The 19,501-nt window shown below is 40.5% G+C and overlaps 2 protein-coding genes across 4 annotated transcripts in view; one reads left to right on the plus strand and one right to left on the minus strand.

Moving 5' to 3' along the window:
* The window catches only part of EIF5B (eukaryotic translation initiation factor 5B), a 96,069-nt gene extending 90,817 nt beyond the window's left edge, over positions 1 to 5,252 (minus strand). For 2 of the 3 annotated variants that reach the window (XM_072767997.1, XM_072767996.1), the window contains exon 1: positions 4,279 to 5,252. In XM_072767997.1, coding sequence (XP_072624098.1) covers positions 4,279 to 4,313 — 35 coding nt within the window. In that variant the 5' untranslated portion in view covers positions 4,314 to 5,252. The remainder of the gene's footprint in view (positions 1 to 4,278) is intronic. The other variant, XM_072767998.1, reaches the window with a different exon arrangement.
* Positions 5,195 to 18,221, plus strand: TXNDC9 (thioredoxin domain containing 9). The gene is made up of 5 exons (XM_072768014.1): positions 5,195 to 5,605; positions 8,096 to 8,314; positions 11,220 to 11,338; positions 14,926 to 15,180; positions 17,620 to 18,221. Exons 2-5 carry the CDS (start codon positions 8,126 to 8,128, stop codon positions 17,735 to 17,737), a joined length of 681 nt encoding a protein of 226 aa, XP_072624115.1. The 5' UTR covers positions 5,195 to 5,605; positions 8,096 to 8,125; the 3' UTR covers positions 17,738 to 18,221.
* Positions 18,222 to 19,501: the final 1,280 nt, after the last annotated feature.

A 19,501-nucleotide genomic window follows, 5' to 3' on the forward strand; every position in this document is an offset into this window, starting at 1 on the left:
GAAACCAGGGAATTTAATTTGCCAGTAATGATAAGAACACTAAGTTAAAACAAATAGAGGAGTCACTATATTGGTTCACTGCTAGTGTACAGAACCACAGCAAGAAATAACCAGATGCTGAACATACCCTAGAACTCTATGAAATACTTCAAGGCCTTGTAGTTCCTGAGTAACATTCCCACCTTCATATCTGATGGTGAGACAAATGAAATAATTATCTTCCTCCTGTATCCTTTTGGGGGGTATTAATCCTATAAAGGTGACATACCAACTTCCTTATAGTCTGAAAAATATAACTACCACACTTAGGGGATCAAACAAAAAAGGGACCAGAATAAAGAACTGGAGGCTGTGAAAAACTAACCTAGATCCTGATAAGAGAACGTCAGTCATACTGTGCAAACAGAAAGAGAACATCACTAGAACATACAAGACCTCATAACGTATATTGGCCATACATATATTTTATACGATCTATAGATATTGAATCTTAGCCCTTATTTCACCAAGAGTTTCTCCAGTCTACTGAGAGGTCAAGAAAACTTGCAGAATATCTTATTAAAAATCTCATTCGTGGGGATCCCTGGGTGGCGCAGTGGTTTGGCGCCTGCCTTTGGCCCAGGGCGTGATCCTGGAGACCCGGGATCGAATCCCATGTCGGGCTCCCGGTACATGGAGCCTGCTTCTCCCTCTGCCTATGTCTCTGCCTCTCTCTCTCTCTCTGACTATCATAAATAAAAAAAAAAAAAAAAAAAAAAAAAAAAAAAAAAAAATCTCATTTGTGGGGAATGCCTGGGTGGTTCAGCGGTTTAGTGCCTGCCTTCTGCCCAGGACGTGATCCTGGAGTCGCAGGATCGAGTCCCACATCAGGCTCTCTGCATGGAGCCTGCTTCTCCCTCTGCTTGTGTCTCTGCCTCTCTCTTTCTCTTCTCTGTATCTCTCATGAAAAAATAAAACCTTTAAAAATAAATAAATAAATAAATAAATAAATAATAAAATCTCATTCTCAGATTACACAAGCTGGAGTAAATTTGAGAATTTTTTTTATTTATTCACGAGACACACAGAAAGAGAGGCAGAGACATAGGCAGAGGGAGAAACGGGTTCCATGCAGGAAGCCCGATGTGGGACTCAATCTTGGGACTCCAGGATCACGCCCTGAGCCAAAGGCAGAGGCTCAACCACTGAGCCATCCAGGCATCCCGAGAATTCAGTCTTTAAACAAAAGTCACTGATATAACAAAACATATGTTCCTCAAATAAAATTAGATACTCAGATGAAATAAAGCCTAATTTTAAATGAACTCCAAGTGGTTGAGAAGGTAAAATAAGGATTAAATTTAAGGATTAAAACAAAGTATTTTTTGTTCTTTCCAATCCGAAAAGTGACTCGATGCCCTATCTTGGTAACTAATAAGCAGCTGCTCATTTCTCACCTAGTTTCTACCCAGAAATATGCTCAACTTAGCACAGCTTGAAAGGGAAGGGGTGGTAGGATGAATGCAAAATCTTTAAAGTGGGGATCTTGGGACACCTGCGTGGCTCAGCGGTTGGTCGGCTGCCTTCGGTTCAGGTCATGATCCCGGGATCCAGGATCGAGACCCGCATGCGGCTCCTGCGAAGAGCCTGCTTCTCCCTCTGCCTATGTCTCTGCCTCTCTCTGTCTCTCTCTCATGAATAAATAAATAAATCTTTAAAAACGAAATGTGGGGATCTTTATTCAAGAGAGTAAAACCAGAGAAGTATCTTATTTTACACAAACAAAAATATTAATCCTAAAATAGAGCTCTCTCCTAGACTTTCTTCCCAAACTAGGTCTTTGTTTCTTTTACAAATATGCAAAATATCCTTGAAGAAAACTGTATTTAAACAAACAGGTCAAAGCAATCTAATTCACAAGTAGTGGAACTTCCCTGTCCAACCCCTGCCGCGTATCTTCGCTGTTCTCCTTCCCTCCAAAATACCTTACAAAGCATGCCAAAGTAAAAAGGCCAAGTAGTTCCAAGTCAAAGGAGGACCTCTGCAAAACCTGGGATTTCTTAGATATTTGAAAAGCATTCAAGCAAAGGAGTCCATTTAGCATTTGAAAACCACCAAAACTTGATACTGGCATATGAGAAAATAAGTTTTTCAATTACATTGCCACCACTTTCCCTTAAAAATGAGCCAAAATATAAGACCACAGATTAGTCTGAGGGAGGAAAATCAGTAGCAGCATTATTTCTACACTACCAAATCAATCATTCAACAGGCTCCAGCGTCTGCACTTTATATCACTTATCAAAAACTTTATTAATCAGTAAGAAACACTTTTTCCTAAAAATAAACAATAAGTTTCTACCCTCTGAACAGCTTTTTTCCATTATGAAAGAGCTTAGAAAGTAAAAGATGTAAATAAAGAAATAACACAGATATGTATTTTTTTAATCTACAGAATGGAGTTCTGTAATTCTGAACCAAACAAATGGAAGCACAAAAAAAAATTTTTTTTAAATAATGAAATTAAACTGAGCGAATACTCAATAATATTTAAGAAGTCCTTCTTACTATTCCTTGGGCTTAATGATAGCATTACAGTTCTTTCTTTCCTCAAGTATTTATCTTTCAGATACACCTAAAGGATTAACACATGAAAATTGAGATGGCTTTAAAATATCTAGTACAGGGCAGCCCCCGTGCCGCAGCGGTTTAGCGCCGCCTGCAGCCTGGGGTGTGATCCTGGAGACCAGGGATAGAGTCCCACATCGGGCTCCCTGCATGGAGCCTGCTTCTCCCTCTGCCTGTGTCTCTGTCTCTCTCTCTGTGTGTGTGTGTCTCTATGAATAAATAAATAAAAAATCTTAAAAAAAAATGTCTAGTAGATAGAACAGGAATAATCATGTGAGAACTATGACTGAAGCTGGCTAATTGCTATACGAAGCTTCATTATATTAATCTATTTTTTGTACACAGTTGAAGGAAAAAAAATGTAACCTATGCGTCAAAACGTCAGTCAAAAGAGAAATTTTCGTCCCACTAAATCACCCAGAATTCTGCTTATTTTCTCTCATTTACCTGATTAACAAGTTCTAGTCTGCAAGCCAATTAACGCCTCCAACAGACCTGTAGCTGAAATACAAGATTCATCTTGCTGTCTTTTAATTCTACTCATCAGCTAGGTGAGTGCCAGGTGAGCAAACAATACAGGAATTTATCATTAGTAATCTTATTTTAACCTCAAGACCTGATACCCACTTTGAGTCAAAACGAACTACCAGAAGTTGTTGCTTTTGGTGGGTTGTTTTTTTCTTTTTTTTAACTTTACTCTCCCCTTAGTATCCGAACTAAATTTGGTCAGTGGTATAAAAGGTGAAATATAACAGACGTTCACCGCCCCCCCCCCCCCCCCAGCTAGTAAACTCTGAGTAAGAGTCAAAGAATTCAATCGAATGCGACACGCAGAAATGTTGCAAAAGTCTCGGGGTACGTAACTCTCCATACGCCCTTACACTCCCTCCACCCCCTCCCCTCCCACCCCATCCCCCCCCCCCCAAAAAAAGCCTTTTAACTGGTTAGAAAGGAGAGACCCCGGTTGGTTGGTTTTGTCTCCTCCTCCTTTCTTAGGGGGAGGTGCTAAAGAGCAAAGAAATCACCAAAAGACAGGCCGGAAGAAGGAAAGCGAAAAGCATGGAGTCTGCACAACTAGACGTTAAGTAACTGAGAACTATAACCAAATGATAGGAAGTTAGGAGGGAGTTACCTGTTAAACACCTCCCTGTAACCCCAACTCACCTGAGCGGCTCAGACTTTACCAACCTGGCTGAAGGTACAGCCACACTCCAACTCGCCTCTCCTCAAGTATTCGCCGGTACAAAGGCACGGAAAGAACTCTTCCTGACCCTCGCCAGTAGTAGCGCCGCAAAAACAACTCTGAGGCTGGCCGCGGCCACGCTGGCCGGGCAGTCCCTGGGCCAGCGAGGCCACCGGAGCCCCTCCCCGCGGGGCAGGGGACCCCCCAGACCACCGCCCCGCCCCTGAGGTACCAGATCCCTCCCTCCAGGCCGGACGAGGAGCAGCGACCGGACCGAGTCTCGACTGAAGAACCCGCCGCCGCCGCCGAGGCCCTCCGCGCCCGTCCGCAACTGCGGTCGCGGCCCCGTGCCGCCCATGCGGGACCCAGGCCCGGGGCCCCGCGGGGCCGGGCGCGAGCCTCGCCCCCCGGCCGCCCCGCGCCGGCGGAACCCGCGCGAACCCCTGAGCTGCGCCGGACGCCGCCGTGCGGACCCAGTCACTGGCTACCTGTCTTCGCTCTTGTTTTTCTGCTTCTTCCCCATCGTGTGTCAGCGGCGCTCGCGGCCCCAGCCCCTCTCTTCGGTCTCTCACAGACCCGCTGTCCCCCAGCCGACTTCGGTCGCTCCGCGGCTCGGCTCCCCTCGCGCTGCCGCCTCTCGCACCCGGCTCTCCACAGCCCCGCGCACTGGGACAGGGCACATATGGTGTGAGCGCTCAGTGCGCAAGCGCATCGCCCCGCCGCCTCGGCGTGGGGACGCAGGGCGCGGCTCATCGAGAGCTGCGCTTCGGGTAGAGCGTCTCCGGCAGACCCGCCGCCAGGCGGGACCCGAGCGCCCCCTTTCCGCAAGCGTCCGCCGCGCGCGGGTAACAGCTGCGTCTCCTGGTTCTAGAACTCGGAGACAATGAGGCTGAAAATCCCCCTCGTTAGCTCCAGCTCAGCGGCGGAACGCAGACTTGGAGTTTGGAGCTCTGTTCCGAAGTCAGCCTTGCGCTTTGCTTCCACCTCTCTATCTTCGTATTCTCAACCGCACGCGGGTCACTAAAGAACCGCGATGAGCCGGTGATAGGCACTCTAGGTCATACATCGAGGACACATTGGGCCTCTCGATAACGTCCATGAATTATCAAGTCCGTTCGGTCACTAAAAAACAATGACCGCGAACGAAACAAGGACACACCGTTAGTTCCCCGAACTAGATCTTAGTCTTAACGCTCAAAGCGACAGCAATATCTAAGAATTTGTTAGGGAAGTCAAAAGGGAACCTACTAGGATAGAAAACACGTTCAATGTCTGGATCTGGACGGTGTTAACTATGTAAAAACTAACCGTGCTCTGGAAGTTATACCTCAACTTAAAAAAAAAAAAAAAAAAAGTTCATTAAACACAAAGGAAGTGAAGTTGGGATGTCACTCCGGAGCAAGATCGTAGCCATCCCGTTTCTGATGTAACATGACGTGTCCTGAGGCTCCGAGCCTAAGAAAGTCCGACGCGGCCAGGCTGAGCACTGACGAACTACAACCTCCAGCATACTTTGCTCCCCGGCGCGTGGGCGGTAGACCAAGAGCCAGGCTAAAAATCGGAAACCTCCGGGGCGGGGGGAGGGGAGGAAGGGAGCTGCGCACGCGCAGAGGCGCTCCCCGCACGCACGCCCTCCTCCCCCGCCCCACTTCCTCGGGCGTCTCAGGTTGTATCGCGTGAGGGCCGCAGCCAAAGGGGAGGCGGAAGTGACGGCCGGTTCGCAGTCACGGGCAGCTGCTGCGAGGGTGAAGCCAGACTGGACTGCCTTCCTGGAGCGGCTGGTTCCTCACTTCTCCGGTGTCACCGAGAGCTCAGGTGAGGCAGAGGATGGTGTTAAAAAAAACCGGCCACCGCCTCCCCGTGCTGATGGACACTTCGCCACTCAACATCCGGCCCGGGCGGGGGAGGGGCGCGGCCCAGACGTCGGTGTCGGTGAGGCGGAGGCGGCTTCGGCGCATGCGCCGCGGGAGGTGTTGAAGTCGGGGCCACCTGCCCTCAGCCTTCGGCTGTCCCTGGGGCTCTGGGAGTGGCGGGGAAGCCTCGGGGGGGGGCGGTTCCTCGGGTGCAGTGAAGGTTGTTTGGACGGGTGCGTGTAAGGGAGTCAAGGAAACGGTTAGGTGATTTGAAGACAAGCCCCTTCCGACCGTTCCCGATGAACAGTAAAAAGGAATCGGGTTTGTGGTTTGAAGGATGAAAAGTCATCAGGATCGCTACACCATCTCCCTTCCCTTTTGTGAATGTGGTGACCACCGTCACCTGTCCCCAGAACAGCTCGTGTTACTGGCTTCTGTCCCCAGTTATCCCAGAATTAAATTCTGAGTTCAGTCTCCTAAAACTTCAGGGATAAGCATCCGCTGTAGCTTTAGTAAGAACAGGTTCTGACATATAACTTAGTGTTTTGATAACCAGTTTTCTGCCTCATCCGGCCCCAGCCCTAAGGGAAACAGTCGTACTGACGTTTTTCTTTGGAGGTAGGAAGTGTGAGATTATTTTTACCATATTTGAAATGCAATTCCTTAAAAATACATAGCATTTATGAGGAGCTTACAGTTTGTTTATTTTTTTTTTATTTTATTTATTCACGAGAGAGAGAGAGAGAGGCAGAGACACAGGCAGAGGGAGAAGCAGGCTCCATGCAGGGAGCCCGACGTAGGACTCGATCCCGGGTCTCCAGGATCAGGCCTTGGACTGAAGGCGGCGCTAAACCGTTAAGCCACGCAGGCTGCCCAGTTTGGTTTTTTTTAAGTCAGATACTTTTGAAACTTAAGGATAATTTGAACAAAAAGTAGGCACATGTTCATTCAAAAGTTTTTTTTGAGCACCAGCTGTGTTCCAAGCATTGCTAGCTCTGGGGATACAAAAATGAAATCAATTGTGCTTTTCATCTGCTTTTCCTGCGAAGAAAAAAGAAAAGTGAAGTTTGCAAGACTACTACTTTTGATTTCAACAGTTGTAGAGAGTTTGCGTGGGCCAGGCTATATGTCAGTAACTTGGTCAGTGAGTTCACGGTTTATTAAGATTTTCTTCAGTAGTATTTGCAATCGTGTCATAGTTGAGATCAACAGCTTCCTGCTTTCATAAGCAAGTTATAAATTATATTTCTGTGGTAATAACCCATGGGTACACATAAAATTTCCATCTGTTGCTGACAGAAAATATTACATCTTATAGAATGTGTAATTAAGATAGAATTTCCTTTCCTATCTGAATTAGATTGTTTTTAAACTCCTACCTTACATAAAGGAGTGTTAAAAAATCAGTATTTTTAACACTTGGAGTGATACTGTTTCACATCAAAGTTAAGAACACTGTCAGTAGATCCGTACCAGTATTGATCTTTTGTTAGGGCATTGGAGAAAAGTAGTGAAACTAAAGTTTGGGGAACACCAGGCGTAAATTGTTCTTTACCTAATTTGTACATAAATTGTGATGCAGTTTCTCAGAGGTTAAATGAAAATCATTTAGGTAGAGACCTTGAAAAATACGTTGTTGGCTCAACTCTGTTCTATACTGAAGCAAAGTTTGTTTTGTAGATGTATATGTAAAACCTCACTGCACTTAAACTTTACCACATCATTATTCAGTCGTTCCTGCTTTATTTCTCTTCTGGTTTAAACAAAGAAGCACTATCAATTTATGTCACTAGGTAGAACTCCAACTACTCATTACTCTCTGGTCTTAAACTTGTTTTTGCTTTGTTGTAGTGAAGCACAAACTAAATCAGAAGCACCTAACCTTTGTTCTAAGTAATATTTGAGTGGTGTGACTATAACCTATTGAAAATTCAATTTTAAAAGATTTCAATAAGGGATGTCTTGGTGGCTTAGTCAGTTAAAACGTCCAACTCTTGATTTCAGCCCAGGTTTATGATCCCAGGATTGTGAGACAGAGCCCTGAGTCGGGCTCTCACCGAACACACAGCCTGCTTAATATTCTCCCTCTCTGCCATCCCCTCCCCTCCCTCCCTCAATCAATCAATCAATAAAAACATTTAAGTAAAAATTCTTTTTTTTTTAAAGATTTAATTTATTAGAGACAGAGAGGCAGAGGGAGAAGCAGGCTCCATGCAGGGAGACCGATGTGGGACTCAATCCCCGGTCTCTAGGATCACGCGTGGGCTGAAGGCAGCACCAAACCGCTAAGCCACCAGGGCTGCCTTAAGTAAAAATTCTTAAGTGTAACACAAAATGTTTGGTTGTCAGAACTCTTTGTAGAGTACAAATTATACACTTGCTAGAATTTTTTAAAATGAGAGAAGAAACTTTACCTTTTTTCTCCCCCCAACTTTGCAAACTTTCTCCCTAGCACCAAGGCTGAACTGTACCATTTAGAAGAATGGAAGCTAATGCATCTGTTGACATGTTTTCAAAAGTCCTGGAAAATCAATTGCTTCAGACCACCAAACTAGTAGAAGAACATTTGGATTCTGAAATTCAGAAACTGGATCAGATGGACGAGGATGAATTGGAACGCCTCAAAGAAAAGAGACTTGAGGCGTTAAGGAAAGCTCAACAGCAGAAACAAGTAACCTCTCTGCCCTGCTTTCTGAAATTACTTTAACAGTATGCTCCTAACAACTTATATATACATGTGCTGAAGTACTTTTATATTTCAGTCCTCATTTCTAGAGTTGTTTTCATTTTTTGCTTCAGAGTACTATCACTGTTAAAAATGTGCTGGGAAAAAAAATAGTTTTAAAGCGCATTAAAAATTAGTTTGTTCAGTATGTTAATCTACAGTCGAGTAAAAGAAACATGCACCCAAGATCGTGTTTTGAGCTCAGATTGGTTGGTTGAGGAGAGAGTGGCCTAGGTAGAGCATAGGAAGCACTGTCAGTGGTTTTCCTTTTAGGTGATTAATTGTAAAGCCAGTTATAATTTAGCTGTACTCATTGTAAGTGAGGCGAGAGCTGTAAGGCCATTGACATGGTGGAAATTATTTCAGGCATTTCCATTGTAACATTTACATGGCTTATTTGTTCAAAAGAATGCATGCTGGGTCACCAAAGAAGGGTGGCCACAACTCTATTCTTGTTGGTCTCTTAGAGTATGAGTGTGGAAAAGACTCTAATCAAAACATTGGGTTAAATTCTGTTTTTGATTTAAAAATGTTTGCATTGCTTTATGTTACACTGTAATAGATTATTATCAGTTCTTATTCCTCTTCAGTTGGCTGTGAATAAAAAAACTTTCTAACTTTTCTAAAGAAACAGGGCTTCTTTGTGCTCCCTGTAGCATCTGTTTGATAATGTTTATACTCGGTATTTATAAGAATTGCTAAAAGGAAAGAATCGTCTATAGTGTGCCTGAGTTTCTATTTTTATATCTTGAGTTTTCTAGAATAGGGGTTGTGTGTGTGTCTATATATGGTTTTGAAGCCAGGAGACTTTTTTAAATATAATGCTAATAATTAAGGTAATGTATGATGAGATTCTGCTACAAACTCCTATTTCATGATCACAGTTAAGTAACACTACTTAATAGGCCTGTGCCAATCAATATTCCTCAACCAAGCACCCTCTTACTGTTATGGCAGCTTGTGACATAGGACTTAGGTAGTGAGCAGAAGGACAGGTGAGATATAGGAAGAGCCTATCCAAAAGCTTGGGTTATAGCCACTAAGTGAGAGCTAGATGCTCAGCTGCCAGCCCTTGGGTAGCTTCAGTCTGCACTGTGATCTCTGCTCATCCTGCTAAATTCCATTCGGCAGATGCCCTGTGGAGCATGAACTCTTTTTTTTTTTTTTTTTTTGCATGAACTCTTTAAAAGAGTACAGGGGTGTGCTGAGTGTCTTGGGAAAGATGCCCTGTGTTGGAGGTTCAGAGTAGGCTTGCCTCCGAGGGAACTTCAAAAGGTTCAAGTTTTCCACCTGTTGGTTAAACATATGAGAATTAATAAAAAGAGCTTTTTAAAAAACAAAGAAACACTCTTTTTTTTTTAAGGGTAATGTTATTGGTAAGTCAAGAAAAGTCATGAAATATTACATGCCATTAACGAATTGTATTTGAGAGTTTAAATTGTTTATAAAAGCTTGACCAAAGAAATGTCACATAAGGAGAAAACACCAGGGCTTCCTGTGAGCATCAGCTTAGCATAAGTCCATGTGAAAGGGATTCCAAAGTTCTTAATACAGCCTGTATTAGCTTAAGTCCAGAGGAAGAAAGGAGATGGCACTCCTGCCACCTTCTCGGTGGACCATTTCTGGAGGGCTGCCTATAGACTTCTGCCACCTTTTAAAGGGAAAGTGGGAAATTAGTTCAGAGGAGGATAATCAATAAGAGTAAGAGATGTAAAAAAAAAAAAAAAAAGAGTAAGAGATGTAGCAATCATTTCATACGAGAAACAGCCAAAAGAAAATGGAGAGGTAGAAAAGAAAGGACATAGGTGAGACAGAATGTCTGAAGGGCTAACATATAAAAGACATTAGAACTTTTCTCTCTAATCTTAGGTCCAAGCTGGCATCCACAGACCAAAGTTACAGATATATTGCAGTTCAGTGTGAGAAGACCCTTCAAAAAATGAGAGAGTATACATGCAACTGGTTTTGAAGCACCTGTGCCAGACACTGTTAGAGATATTTTCATGTAGACAGTCTTACTTTCACAACTCAGTGAGATAGTTGCTTTGTGATCTCCACTTTACAAATGAGGAAATGGAGACTCAAAAGACTATTAAAATTCTTAGCCTAATAAGTGGTAGAATAATTACTCAAACCCATGCCTTCTACCTGCAAGCCCAATGCTCTTTTTATTAAAACCAGCTGCCTAAAAAAAAGGAAGCAAGCTTCCAATTGAGATGATGAACCTTTCCAGTAGCAGGAAGCTTGAGAATCAAAGGTCTGTCAGGCATGGTTGGTACATTGGGTTGAGAAGTTGAGTTAGATGACTCATGGGATCTGTATTGTTTCTGGACATCATGTGAGAAGACAATATTTTCTTCCTATGATACTATCCCATTGGTGGCCAGAATAGAAGCTCCTACTGCTCTGAGCAAACAGGGCTTTTGAGCTGCAGAGCTGCAGTAACCAACCCCCCTTCTCCCCTACAAAGACCAAGTAGCTTTATCTGATGAGCATAATTTTTCAAAGCTTTGCAGTAACTTAGACCTAATGCTTCTGACTTTAGTTGAGTGCAGAGAAATTAAATGGATATTTACATTTTAAGTCTCCTGAATCTAAATTTTTAAAGTTCTAAGAAAACATGTATGAAGTTACCATGGATTGTCTTAAACACAAACCATGCTGAGAGATAGTCCCTGCTCAGAGACTGTTTGCACTTGACAGTAGAGGCATAGGAGAGTAAATAAGAGGAATTGATTTCTCTACAAGATAAAATCAACTTCATTACAGGATATTATAGTGATTTAGAGACAAAATGTAAAGTACTGAAAAATATGTCAAGTATGTAATATTTCCCTTTTCTCCAAATTAGGAATGGCTTTCAAAAGGACATGGGGAATACAGAGAAATCCCTAGTGAGAGAGACTTTTTTCAAGAAGTCAAGGAGAGTAAAAAAGTGGTTTGCCATTTCTACAGAGACTCCACATTCAGGTAACTTTGTTTCCACCAGTGAGTTGTTTAAAATGATGAGATCTTTGAGTAGAAATACACTAATTTAATAGAAAATTTTCAGAAATTAGAGGGACTACTTTTTAAGTTGTTTCTTGGTACTTCTGTAAAAGTCTGTTAAACAGTTGCTATGTTGAAGATTAACTTAAAACCCATTACACTCTTTCTCAGCATGCAGCTCATGGGGAGACCATAGTTTGGCCAAGCCTTTCATTAGAAGCATCGTTGGGAGTGCCAGACTTGGCTGGAGGAGAGAAAAGTGATTTCTTTTGGATAGCCCAGATCTACAAGCCTCTCTATGGAGGCAGAGTCCTTGTAAAATAAAAATACCCCTAGAAAAGGTTATATCTTAACTCAACCCTTTCTTTAACTCTCAAATTTGATTAGTTGCCAACTTTGAAAAATTGAGAGATACAATTAAAAAAAAAAATCCAGATTTCAGATTTTTTAAAAAATCAAATAACTTAATAGGAGGCCTAGAATTCAGTAGGAAAGCAGTTTGCTGATACTGAATAGTAGCTGCCTCCCTAGACAGACACATATTCCAGTGTAGAGTCTCCATCATTCACTGTTGTCTCCACCCTGCCCTCTCCTCCCATTTCCATAACCTGCTCAGCCTTTGTCTTTAACTCACCATCCAGTAACATGGTTACTAATTAACATCTTTCAAGGATTGCCTGCCTGAGATTTACTGATTAAGGTAATATAAATGAAAGAAGAAAAAACAATTTAAAAAAAATTTTTTTTAAATGAAAGAAAATGTTGAGATGGTGAAATCCCTGTAAAGGAAGGTATGGGAATGGATTAGGAAAGAAAAGGGTAGGGGCAGCCTGGGTGGCTCAGCAGTTTAGCGCCGTCTTCAGTCCAGGGCCTGATCCTGGAGACCCAGGATCGAGTCCCACGTCAGGGTCCCCGCATGGAGCCTGCTTCTCCCTCTGCCTCTCCCCTCCCCCCCCAATGAATAAATAAATCTTTAAAAGGGAAGAAAAGGGTATTAGAGAAACCCTCTGTCACTGTGGTACTCTATCCTCTCCTATTGGCACACATTTCTCAAGTTGCCAACTTCTGACATACATGGTGAGGTGATACGTTACTATTAGTCTCTAAGATTGATACCATTTGATGTTTATTAGATGTTTTTGACCACTAGATAGTTTTGTGACAGCAGAGAATTTGCCTGTATCATGGTTCACCATGCTCCCAGGAGCAGCAATGGCTGACACATAGTAGGTGCTCAGTAAATATATTTGATGGATGTATAAACAGTGCAAAACAGTGCAACTCCAGGAATACTTACCTTCAAGCAAAAATGAAAACTCAAGAGGTACCTGGCTGGCTCAGCCAGTAGAACATCTGACTCTTGAGCCCCTTGTTGGGTATAGGGATTGCTTAAAAAATAGAAAAAAGGAAAACAAAAAAAATCATTAGAAAATTTCATATACAAGTCTAATACAGATTTCAGAATTCTTGGCATATAGTAGACTGGATATTCCGTGTATAAAACCCTGGAACAGGGCAGCCCGGGTGGCTCAGCAGTTTAGCACTACCTTCAGCCCAGGGTGTGATCCTGGAGTCCTGGGATCAAGTCCCACATTGGGCTCCCTGCATGGAGCCTGCTTCTTCCTCTGCCTGTGTCTCTGCCTCTCTCTCTGTGTCTCTCATGACTGAATAAATAATTACATCTTTTAATTATTGTGGTGGGGAGAGGATGATCCTAGGAACTGGGGAATTTCTCCCCCTTCAGAATCCAACCATCAAACACCTTCCAACAGAAAACACAGACATAGATGATCATTTCCATCAACTCCTGAAGTCACAGGTATATTGCAAAGGGAGGAAGTTATCTAGCAATGAGCCTGCAGCCTAAAGTGAACTGACAACCTGCTCTCCCCTGCCTACTTGATTTCCATCTCTCTATATTTTGGCCTTGCAGGTTGTTTGCACATGTTATTATTAATGATTTTTTTCTTCATAAGCCTTAAAGTATCCAAAGTAAGTAAACTTTATTATACTCTATTTGATAATTTCTTGGTAAATGAAAGTATAGACAATTAAAAAAAAATCTTTAAAAAAAAAAAAACAAACCCTGGAACATTCATAATGACCCTTTGAGGTAGATATAATTCCAGTGCTTCATGTATGGATGGTCGACCAAGACTTGGAGAGATTAGGTGTCTCACCTAATGTCATTCATCTAGTAAATGATAGAAGAGGATTCAAAACCAGAATTTAAGCCTAAGCTGTTTGAACTACACTGCGACTGCTGCTTCTGGGTTTTAAAAAAGTGGATTAATTAACAAATGGTACAATCATAGATTCACTTAAAATAGGTTGCATACAACTCCAGTGAAACATGGAGTTGATTTATCTACTGGTTTTTGAGAACATATTTCTCTCATAATGGCTCATCTATCATTTGTTTTAGCTTCATTCAGGAACCATTTGTTAGTTTGTTCTCTTGTACCATTCATTTTTTCTTGTACCAGCGATTCAGTGCCTGCCTTCAGCCCAGGGCGTGATACTGGAGTCCCAGGATCAAGTCCCACATCTGGCTCCCTAGGGGGAGCCTGCTTCTCCCTCTGCATGTGTCTTTGCCTCTCCCTCTCTCTCTCTCTCTCTCTCTCTCACCCTCTGTCTCTCATGAATAAATAAATAAAATTTAAAAAATAAATAAATAAAAGCTGACTTTAATGAACACTGTGATGAAGAAGTCAAAAAGATTATTACAGTAGTCGGTTTCAGGAACACTAAAGGATCAACCAGTTTAAAGTACATTTTAACTTACAGAAAATGCCATTTCCATATTTCTTTTCAATAGAAAGTGACTTAATGTACTACTGGTATTTTTCATTTCTTCAGAACCATATGAGTATATTTATAATCCTTACCCTTATGCTTCTTAATGATAGTTGCACAATTAGAAGAGTTCCTTCTTGGTGACGTCCTTTGGTCTTAATGACTTCCAAATATGGCATTGTGTATACATTTCTAATTCTGAAAAGTCACTTCTGAGTTCTATCAGATTGGTCACCCTTCAAGCTCCGTGTATGAGACAACAGGAAACAAACATACATAAGAGAAATGATAGTTTTTTTTTTTTAAGATTTTTTTTATTTATTCATGAGACCCAGAGAGAGAGAGGCAGAGCACAGGCAGAGGGAGAAGCAGGCTCCACACAGGGAGCCTGACTTGGGACTCGATCCCGGGTCTCCAGGATCACGCCCTGGGCTGAAGGCAGCGCCAAACCACTGAGCCACCTGAGGCTGCCCAGTTTTTTTTGTTCTTACCATGAACATGACAACTTCATGAACTACTTAGGACTGAAAGCATATATTTAGTGTAAGTATCATGAGGCACAACTGACTTTCTAGAATATTGGATTATTTTCCTGCCTCTTATAATCAGTTTAGCTAACCTGTGAAATGAAATGAGGTCATCCAATGCAAGCATGGGTTGGCTGCCAAATTATGAGACTCAAACAGAAAATTAGATGTATCTTTAGGATACTTATTTTTAAAATGAAATATCTGTTTTTTAGCTTTTGATTCTCTATATGCTATTATTTACAGGTGTAAAATATTAGACCGACATTTGGTGATACTGTCTAAGAAACATCTTGAGACCAAATTTCTGAAGCTGAATGTGGAAAAAGCACCTTTCCTTTGTGAGAGACTACGTATCAAAGTCATTCCCACACTAGCACTGGTAAAAGATGGAAAAACACAAGATTATGTTGTTGGATTTACTGACCTAGGAAATACAGATGACTTCACCACAGAAACTTTAGAATGGAGGCTGGGTTGTTCCGATATTCTCAATTACAGGTAATTTTTAGCAAAACAATTGATTTTAATTCCATATTCAGTTGATATTTGTAGAGAATTTTTTTATGTTAACATTCATTTTATGAAGCTAAGTAAGGTCTTCTGGCTGAGATGTAGAAAATGTTTCACAAATGAAAAGCATATTTCTTAAAGTGTACATTAAGCATGATCTTACAACAAAATCAGAGTTACAGATAAAATTGAGTTTTGGAGTATACCTAGCTATTATAAAAACTTTCATCCTAACAGATACTATTGAATCTAATTTTCTAATAGTCTGGAAACCCAAAATGACACTTCAGAATTGACTCTTCCCTGATTTAGACCAGATTACTCAAATTGATAATGAGTTATCTTTGAACATCAGATTTTTTTAATGTAGCTATTCCTGTTTTGTAGAATCTGGTAAAATGTATAATCTCAGTCATGTAATCAGCTTAAATTACTTACTGTGGAAACAGTCTTAATTTGAAAACAATCTAAAATCCAATTTCCATTTTTCATTCATCTCCTTGTCCACTTTGCCAGATAGTTTACCTGATCCCACAAATCAGAGCATATCATCTTGTCATCTGTGCCTGTTTTTGATTTATAGAATTAACAGATAAAATTATACAATTATTCTATTGTCATAGCACCTTTCAGTAAGTAGAAAGTTCTCTCCTCTTTTCCCTGTCCCTTTTTCTCTGAATCTCCCCTATATTGTAGAACTTGATTTCGGAGTTTTAGGTTTTACTTAATAACAAATAAAATATTAATATCTATTAAATGAATTTTGAAATAATTTCAAACTTTAAACAAGCTGGAAACTAGCACAAAGAATTCTCATATACCTATTGCCCATATGTCTCAGTTCTAAACATTTTACATTTGCTTTATCATTCTTTTCCTGAATACACGATTTTTTTTTAAACCATTTAAGTGGAGATGTATTATCCCTTTACTGCTAAATATCTCCTTGTGTATTTTCCAACAATAAGGGCTTTTTCTTATGTAACCATAGTACAGTTGTTAAGTTATTATATCATAATATTATGTAATATTATATATTTCAAATTCTACCACTGTCCCAAATAATGTCCTACATACTAAAATGTTGCATGTAGTTACCATGTATTTTTAGTTTCCACTAACCTTGTCTTATTTTTCAGTACTTTGACATTTCTGAAGAGTACAAGCTAGTTATTTTGTAGAGCATCCTTCAATTTGGGTTTGTCTACTGTTTCAAGATTAGGTGTAGACTATGCATGTTCTCATGGGTACATAATAAAAGCGATGTTGTATTCTTCTCAGTATACCACAGCAAGAGGTATAGGATGTTTTATTTCTGCTGATAACTGAGCCCTGGTTAATAAGTTATCTACCAAGCCATATGGTGATTTAAGAACGTCTTTTCCATATCCCACATTAATTTCCTTTTTCATTTATTTCTATTAGAATGGGCAGCGGCTTATCTTAGCCAATGGGTTGTAGTTAGTTACTAATACTTATTTTGAAACCTAAATTGCCCCAGATTTGGCCAGTGAGAGGCCCTCTCATGCAGACTTCAGTGTTCTTTTTACATGGCCCCGTAGTTCTTTAAGCACTTTTTTTTTTTTAAGATTTTATTTATTTATTCATGAGAATACACAGGAGAGAGAGAGAGGCAGAGACACAGGCACAGGGAGAAGCAGGCGCCATGCAGGGAGCCCAATGGGTGGGACTCAACCCGGTCTCTAGGATCACTCCGCTGAAGGCGGTGCTAAACCACTGAGCCACCTGGGCTGCCCAAGCACTCTTTCTGATGCAAATAAGTAGTCTTAGAGGAACTCTCCCTAAGATTGGCTATTTCTCCAAGGAACCAAGGTTCCTTTCCGTAGCAAATGATATTTCAAAACCAGAATCTAGGTGCCAGGAATCTTCCTAGATATTTTTAAAGAAGAAGTTGTCTCATTTATTTCTTAAGCATCATTGAAAATTTTTATACCAATTACAGGTTAATGATAAAGAGTTCCATAAGTTTTATTGATGTTTGTCTAAACATTGAAAGATGTGAAACAGGATCATACCAGCCATAATAAGTTGTCAAAAATAGAGCATCATTTTCCTATGTCATTCTTACAGTGAAAAGAATCTAATCCAAGTTGAACACATCCAAAACAGGTGGAAAAACTGTTTCATTTCTTTCTGTGCTTTTCAGTCAAAATTCAGTAGGTACATCCTATGAGATAATTAGTCAGTGATTAATGATAAAAGAAAACATTGATCTAAAACATTTAATAATACAAAATAAGGTTTAAAACTCTTAACCAGCAGTGTAAATAATATGTATATATCTTCCTTGACACCAGGATTTTCTTTAAAATAGGTTAGTAAGAAAAGAGATTTTTGTGTAAGTTAACATACCAACTATACTAAATCATAAAGAATAAATGCTTTTCAAATTTGTTTTATTTTTAGTGGAAATTTAATGGAGCCACCATTTCAGAGCCAAAAGAAATTTGGAACAAACTTCACAAAGCTGGAAAAGAAAACTATCCGAGGGAAGAAATATGATTCAGACTCTGATGATGATTAGAAATTAGTTGTAATTCTTTGTAAATTGTCTTTTTATTTCTGCTTACTTCAGAATTTATGTGTTTTCTAAATCCCGTTGGTTTTGATACATTGGTCATTTGATGGTCATGTTCTAGGGTTTTGTACAGTTTCATCACATTGAAAGACATCTTCAGTATTTTCTGTGTGGCACACATGTTTAAGTTGAAGACAACGTCTGCGTTCTTAAATTATCCAACAAGAGTCTGGATTCTCTATTTTTGAGATTGATTTTATCACAATATGATTCTTAAGTCTTTATACCATTCACAGTTGTGTTTTTAATCTACTACATTGGAAATAGGAACTCAACAGACTATTCCAGGACTAATTCTTAACACAGCACTATTTACTTTATACAACAGGTCAAACAACATTTACTGGTGTAACAGACTCACTTGTAAATGAATTATAAACACTCTTCTGGAATATATTTAACTATTAAAGAACTGCTTATTTATTCTGTAGGCTGTGTGTTGATGATGAATCAACTAATGGCAGCAGAAAGCTTTTTCGGGTTTTGAGCACATTGCCTTATTTAAAGGGTTCTGATTGCTTGTATTTTAAGACATGCATTTAAAAATAGGAAGGGGCAGCCGGGTGGCTCAGTCAGTTAAATGTCCGACTCTTGATTTCAGCTCAGATCAGGAGCTCAGGCCCTTGGGATTGAGCCCTGCATCTGGCTCTGTGCTCAGTGGATGATCTACTTAAGATTCTCTCCCTCTGCAGCCCGCTCCCCTTCATGTGCACTCTTTAAAAATAATAATAATAATAATTAAGCACAACTGGAATGGCAGCATGAGGAAATCTGCAGAGGAGCATCAGAGGCTATACAGTGCAGGGTAAATTAAATAGTCCAGCGAAGTCACTAAACAAGTAAGTGCTGGGAAGATGAGTCTCCAGAGCTGCTATATTATCTAAACTGTCCACTTTTCAACAAAAACTTAAAAAATCTGTGGAGAAACAGTAAAGGGTGTCCATAAACAAGATTTGAAAACAGTAAAAAGAAACTTTTAGTGGAACCAGATGTTGGAAGCAGAAAAAAGACTTCAAACCAGCTTTCATATTAAAAAAAAAAAAAAAAAAAAAAACTGAAAGAAACCATGCTTGGAAGTAAAGGTATATAATATTCCATCAAATAGAGAACAAAGGGGCAGCCCAGGTGGCTCAGTGGTTTAGTGCCACCTTCAGCCCAGAGTGTGATCCTGGAGACCCAGGATCGAGTCCCATGTCAGATTCCCTGCATGGAGCCTGCTCCCTCTGCCTGTATCTCTGCTTCTCTCTCTCTCTCTCTCTCTCTCTCTCTCTCTCTCTCTGTGTCTCATGAATAAATAAAATCTATCAAAAAAAAAAAGATCAAAGGAAGTATTTTAAAAGAACTAAATAATGCAAATAATACAATCTGGAGAGTAGGAGAAAAGGAAATGAAAAATAGCTTCAGAGAAACATGAATCCTCAAATACGTGTAAGGAAAGTACCTAGAGGAGAAGAGAAGCGGAAAAATTGTTAGAAGAAATAATGCTTAAAAATACCAAATTTTGGGGGGAAAAATCTGAAAAGAGTAAGTTCTTACATAAAGTAGAATGGTCTACATTCACACACATGTCAGACTACAAATGTTGAAAGATCTTGAAAAAAATACCATCATGTACAAGAAAACCCCATTAACAACTGATTTATCAGAAATATGAGACTTGAAGGCAGTAGGATAACATGTAGAGTGCTGGAAAGGAAAAAACTATCAACC

The sequence above is a fragment of the Canis lupus genome, chromosome 11, assembly GCF_048164855.1.
Source record: "Canis lupus baileyi chromosome 11, mCanLup2.hap1, whole genome shotgun sequence".
Taxonomy (NCBI): domain Eukaryota; kingdom Metazoa; phylum Chordata; class Mammalia; order Carnivora; family Canidae; genus Canis; species Canis lupus.

Bases quoted from the DNA above. Each gene is read 5' to 3' on its own strand.
- TXNDC9 (XM_072768014.1), top strand. From the start codon at position 8,126: ATGGAAGCTAATGCATCTGTTGACATGTTTTCAAAAGTCCTGGAAAAT. The intron at 8,315-11,219 runs GTAACCTCTCTG...TCTCCAAATTAG, and splicing joins AAGCTCAACAGCAGAAACAA to GAATGGCTTTCAAAAGGACA. The intron at 11,339-14,925 runs GTAACTTTGTTT...TATTATTTACAG, and splicing joins TACAGAGACTCCACATTCAG to GTGTAAAATATTAGACCGAC.